Below are 6,000 nucleotides of genomic sequence, written 5' to 3' on the forward strand. Positions count from 1 at the left end.
TCCAGACCCTCGAGAGCTCTCGGATATAACTTGAGCTCAAGCCGACATGAAAGACTGAACAGCTTGAGGTTGCAACTGCGTCGAAGTTTTGGTAGAATCATCATGATATAGAGCTACTGTCTTTAAATATCCTCTATTAACGGTCATTACCTAACGATATTGTCATTTGCTGTAGCAACAATTCTGGCCTTGGTGATGTTGTGATCTTCGGGTTCAGCAGCCAACATTCTAATACGAGATCTATGCTGAAGCGAATATTATGTTTTGAAAACTATACACGTTAGCCTCGTATTTTGGAGTATGTCTGAGGTAGGAGGGAGTATCGCAATCTCGGAATACGGGGCTGTATCTTCAGATGCTGAATTGGCAACCTCTATTACAGTTGCCATTATCGCGGATGATGCAATCGACTTCACCCTGAGTCATATCAAACAAAGTCAATGCTCGAATACTACTGAAGTTAATACTTAGATCCGCACTGTTAAATAATGGAACACTGATATTTGTGAGATCGTTTTGCCTAGACAGGTGATGAGAATTGCAAATAGAGTTGAGAGCTATACATCAATGAACGAAGGTGTCGAATAATTTCCGCGTGAACGCTTTGCATCCATTAGTCTTCAAATCCAACACAGCCAATTGCACAAATGTGAATACAAGGCTTTCCAAAGCAAAAAGACAAGGTCTTAGAGTTTGCCATGTGCATGCGGGAGATCGGAGATGTTAGAGAATACTGCTTTCTCGGGCTCCGATGGTCTTCATGATCTGCAAGGACCCGAGATTTAGTCTGCTTCCATTTGGGTTAGTGGAAATCAATTTCAGGACGTTACTTGCATTAAGTCGTGACCCCTACAACATTTCGCATTTACTTTACCGATTCTCTGCCTGGAAATCTGCATGTGGAGTTGGCTGTAGCGCAGAACTTAGTTTTTGGACCCTATCCTTCGCATCTCAAATTTGTAGAATAAGCAAATCAATCAGGGGCACTATGTTGGCTACATGCATTTGTGTACTGTACCTAGATCTACACACGAGGCATGCCTGCACAGCACGCCTTCTTTTCTACCAAACACCAGCTTAGCTTATGCCGTATTTCAGCAGTAGTTAATGTATATACGAGTATCGACCACGACCACAAGAGGTCAGAAAGGCTATTAAGGATGATGTAAGAGTCGCGCTTGATAAACGCACGATTGATGTATGCTAGTTAAGTTAGTTAGCTCGGCTCGGACGTATACTTTGCATTGAAGACATTTAGCAGGCTCGCCTCAAGGCTGGCAACAAAGCTCACTACCAGGATCTTGCCAAGTACGTATATATCCGAGCGCACTAGTAGTACGCATCCAGAACAAAATTAAAGGCGAATGCATTCCTGAAGTGTTGGGGGGCTGAGGGCCGCATCAAAAGTAGTACGTTGAAAAGACATGTTAAGAACATCTCGATGACTGTCGCTGCTTACAAATGTTCCAGAAGCATAAACTTAGCACAAAGGTGTAAAAGAAATGCCAAGATAGTAATCCTCAAAGCGGGGAGGGAATCCCTGAATGCAATCAATACTCCGACGCTTGACCGTTTCAGGCCCTGCACACCGCAACACCAAGCCAATATTGATTGAACAATGCCAATCGCTATGGGAAAGCAATATGCATATCTCAATGCGTGACTCTGTTAGGTGGATAGACAAACAAAACATTCGCCAAGCATATCGGAAGATATCACAGACCCACCTCCTATCTCCCACCTCCCTAATGAGGCTGCACGGCCGTTTTAGCCACACCCATGAGCATAAGGAAGGTCGAAATGACAATGCAGGTCAGAGTGGCTAGGGGCTAGGGGGATGATGGGCAAAGTATACCATATATTTGCGACAAGTCCACAGCAATGCCATGTCGCATTACTTCAGCCTTCTGTATCTCTGGGATCAATCAGTCGCATCTCCACATCATGAAGTTGTCTCTACTCCTCGTTGCAGCGTACGCCTGCAACGCCTCTGCGCGCCTTAATTGGTCGCTGGCAAAAGTATCCAACCCCACCGCAGATCAAGCAGACGCCTACGCCAGAATCGAAGCGGCAATGACCAAAGCCGTTGCCCGCTACCACAAATTCGCAACTGCCAACAAAACCATTCGCGTCGCCTACGCACCAGGCGTTCCAACAGCCGAAGCAAACTACAACGGCGATCTGCGCTTCGGCTCGAACCGTGCATACATGACAGAACGCACAGCCATGCATGAAATCTCACACACATTGGGCGTGGGTCAAACAGCAGCATTCAATAGCAAATGTGCATCGGGAGATTGGAGAACAGCACTACCATTGCTCCGGAGCTTTGACGGGGCCAGCGCAAAGATCAGCTGTGGCGGTAGTCATTTTTGGCCGTATGGGCTGAACTATGATAACGAGTGGAGTGAGACGAACGCAGACAGACATGTCAGGATGGTCCAGGCTATGATTAATGATGGGATGTAAGGTCCGGTAGAATACCTTGCCGTGTTAACGAATCTATTACAATTACTTCTTCCATTCTGATCGACATCATGACCTAATTCTACGCTATTCATAGTATCTACAAATAATACTACATCGTCGCATCCTAGATTCAATGAACAGGTAGCTATGTAAGGAGTGAGGGCCAAGAAATCCCAATAACATATGATATACTACGTACGCTATATCCTCAGTATCTTTGTAAGAGCTGCATATAGTTTATTTACGTTGTCCTCTCCAGCTAATTTGCTTCTCCAGGCGACAATACCGTCCCGCCTTACTAAAACCGCTCCACTACGATCTACCCCCGAAAATTGACTCCATTTCCCATCAATGCCTTCCAGGTCTTTACTACCAATGGGGATTACCTTAATTAGTTCATGTTCAACTCGGCTCCAACAAGCAAGATCTGCCGTAAAGAGCACAAACTTGTCCAAACACAGAAGATCACGGGACGACACAACGTGACCTGCTTTCCTCAACCACATGTGGGGAAAGTGGTGCCCGGGTATTGTAGAAGGGAAGTATTTGGCTGTGTTCAGCTTCCCATCTTCATTCAGCTGGCCATCGTGGTAGTTATCCTGGCCCTCATTATTGATATCCGCAGTCGGGTAAAACCATCCTATCTCTGCTCCAGGCGCCTTGAATTCGGTATCGAGGATGGTTTGTGCACGCTGCACACCCGCATACATCTGAGCATGACCAGCATGATTTTTGTCAAACAGTGCTTGCATCGCCGTCCGATTATCTTTGGCGGAAGTATCTTTGCCGATGCGCAACGCCTTATCAATAATCAGGTTGTGACTCTGCAAATTCACAAGGCTTGACTGCGCTACTCTTTCTCCAACTGGGCGACGTTCTTCATCATACGTGTCTAAAAGGTCGCTTTTCCCAAGTTTGTTCTGTAGCACTAGAGCTAGCTTCCAAATCATATTGTTGGCATCTTGAATACTGGTGTTGACTCCAAGAGCACTCAAGGGCGGTATGCGGTGCGCGGCATCACCGACAAGGAAAGTGCGGCCATTTATGCTGCGATAGCGGCGTTCAGCTGAAATCGCATTCACGAACCAATGGCTCACACTCAAGATTTCCACTGGCAAGTCCGGGATGTTGATGCTCTTCTTCACTCGTGTGACCATTGTATTATTGTCGAATTTCTGTGGGTCGTCAGGGCGGATGCTACAGGCAAACATCCACTCTTCTGTTTCTGGTCTGTTGGGGTATGGGCCAAGGTGATACATATACCCGGTTCCACATACTTCCACCCATATCTGGGTTGATGAACCAAGTTATAAAGGTTTCTGGTTCAGGGTATTGAGAGGCTATCGACGCTCGAATGTGTGCAGTCACCATATCGACTGAGTCTTTCTCCCCATGCAATTCGATTCCAAGCTTGTTTGTTACCAGTCATCCGCCATCATCTGCGATGACATAGGAAGGCTGTATGATCTCGCTCGGTCTAGAACTTCCCCTATATTTAATCTGTAGCTCCACGTAGTCTTCTTTTCCGACGGTGTCAGTAACTTCGGCGCCATAGTGCACACCACTTGGGTTCAGCTGCTTGGCCCTTCGCGAAAGGATAGGTTCGAGGCGTATCTGTGGCAACATGACATATCGACTAGGACTTGCTGCCATATACTCGTCGGCATACTTCCCACCACCCTATGCGTCGCGAGAGACAATTTTGGTGCCAGTCGGTCCAAGAGACGTAAAACATGCGGTCTTGGAGCATGTGTCAGGAGGCGCCCCTTGTGCAATAATCGCTTGCTCCACTCCCATCTGGCGGAAAATTTCACCGGTTCGTTGGTTTAGGCCGCATGCTTTTGGATGGATTGAAGTGCCATGATGGCGCTCGAACAGCACGTGGGGAATATTACGAAGGTATAATAAGATGGAGGATGAAAGACCCACGGGGCCTCCGCCTATGACGGCGACTGGGTACCGCTGGGGATTTGTCATTTTAATCCCTGTATGATCGTCAGACAACCACAGAAGCTGAGAAAACACAAGAGCATGAGAGATCGAGGAATGGTATAACTTATGGCTAGTTGTGAGTTGGTTAGAAAGATATTTATTCTCCTTTGACAGAAGTGGCACTGCACGATGCCAGTTGTAGACCAATTGCACGCAAGAGCGTGGGTCACAACAAGGGCCCCGCAATTCGCTTCTCCGGTAAACAACATCGCTGACACTGTCCCACAATCCGCTTCTCCGGCCAACAGCGACCATGCTGCCCCGCAAGCAACTAGCAGGCAACTCCTCGCATCAACAGTACGACATTCCATCAATCCCTCTGTCGGTCAATAGAGTCTTTGGAGGAAGGGTGGACCATCAGTCGCTCCATGTTGGCCCCACATACTCCTCGTGTATCATTGTTTGCGGGCTGATGCGCCAGTGACATGGTCGTGGGGTCATGGCCGAACCTGACTTCGAACGGAAGAAATCGAGAGCTGATCTAGTGTCGCTGTCTCCACATCATCGATGTCACGGACGAACCCAAGATATCGTGAGGTACCGAGGTAGGGTTAGATTCGGCGAAGTAAAATGGCATAAAACCTAATCTACATCGACCGCTCCATCATACATGATGAACCTTGTTTCTGATTTGAACTGTTACAATGAACGAAAGCGAATACCGGATCGGAAGCATTCCTGTGCTATATACTGATGCAACACCACCAAGTGATGCTGGAGCTCGATATAAGGCCCTCAATCCACGTACCATTTTGCTTCCTGTTGGCTACAAAAAAGAGCCCGACTGCAGGACTTGGGAGGTAGAAACCGTGTTTGAACAGGAAATTCCCATTCCCTTAGGCGACGGGGTCATCATACGCGCAGATGTCTTCCGTCCTGCCGACACGCCTATGGTGCCCGCTGTTGTGCATTGTTCGCACTATGGGAAATCTGGCACAGGTTCGCAGACCATAGCTCTTCTTCGCGCATACATCTCCTCAATACTTTTGCACCTATGACCTCTTCATTTTTTGCGATACGCTAGCCTTTGGGCGCATCCATATTACAAACCTGAGCTTACATACGAAATGGATTCTTTCACCTCGATCTTATCCCAGGTCGACCTGGAATACCCCGTAGCGCAGTGTCCGGCTTCCAAAGCTTCTAAGCTTTCGATCCTGCCGAGTGGGTTACGCATGGCTACGCCGTAGTTAATGTCGATGCAAGGGGCATTTGTGGTCCTTATACTGTTGCATCCATGCAAGTTAATCATGCGCTGATCATTCAATAGGGTCCCAAGGGAACTCGAGGTAGGGGTTGGATTTCTAGTTTCCAAGCTTGCGTTGATTATCTAGGCTCCCAGGGACAGCTGAAGGTCAGGATGGCCATGAAGCAATTGAGCACATAGCCCAACTCCCTTGGTGTACAGGCAAGGTCGCGTTAGCTAGTAACTCTTGGCTTGCAACGACGCAGTGGACCTACCAGCAAATAAACGACAAGCCAATTTCTCACCAGAGATTACTTACAGAGGGAGAAACCCATACCAAAACACCTCTAGCC

General features: G+C 47.6%; 3 protein-coding genes across 3 annotated transcripts; 2 read left to right on the forward strand and 1 right to left on the reverse strand.

Moving 5' to 3' along the window:
* Positions 1-1,944: 1,944 nt before the first annotated feature.
* COCCADRAFT_25764 (uncharacterized protein) lies at positions 1,945-2,469 on the forward strand (the record flags this gene model as incomplete). The annotated part of the gene is made up of 1 exon (XM_007713440.1): positions 1,945-2,469. One exon carries the CDS (start codon positions 1,945-1,947, stop codon positions 2,467-2,469), a length of 525 nt encoding a protein of 174 aa, XP_007711630.1.
* Positions 2,470-2,669: 200 nt separating this feature from the next.
* Positions 2,670-4,831, reverse strand: COCCADRAFT_36240 (uncharacterized protein; the record flags this gene model as incomplete). Its single annotated transcript, XM_007713475.1, has 6 exons — positions 2,670-3,269; positions 3,399-3,699; positions 3,743-3,879; positions 3,919-4,115; positions 4,203-4,431; positions 4,817-4,831. 6 exons carry the CDS (start codon positions 4,829-4,831, stop codon positions 2,670-2,672), a joined length of 1,479 nt encoding a protein of 492 aa, XP_007711665.1.
* A 274-nt stretch (positions 4,832-5,105) lies between these two features.
* COCCADRAFT_25766 (uncharacterized protein) lies at positions 5,106-5,754 on the forward strand (the record flags this gene model as incomplete). Its single annotated transcript, XM_007713441.1, has 2 exons — positions 5,106-5,400; positions 5,732-5,754. The coding sequence occupies 2 exons, from the start codon at positions 5,106-5,108 to the stop codon at positions 5,752-5,754; spliced, it is 318 nt and encodes a 105-aa protein (XP_007711631.1).
* Between the last annotated feature and the right edge of the window lie 246 nt (positions 5,755-6,000).

Source organism: Bipolaris zeicola, assembly GCF_000523435.1.
Source record: "Bipolaris zeicola 26-R-13 unplaced genomic scaffold scaffold_61, whole genome shotgun sequence".
Taxonomy (NCBI): domain Eukaryota; kingdom Fungi; phylum Ascomycota; class Dothideomycetes; order Pleosporales; family Pleosporaceae; genus Bipolaris; species Bipolaris zeicola.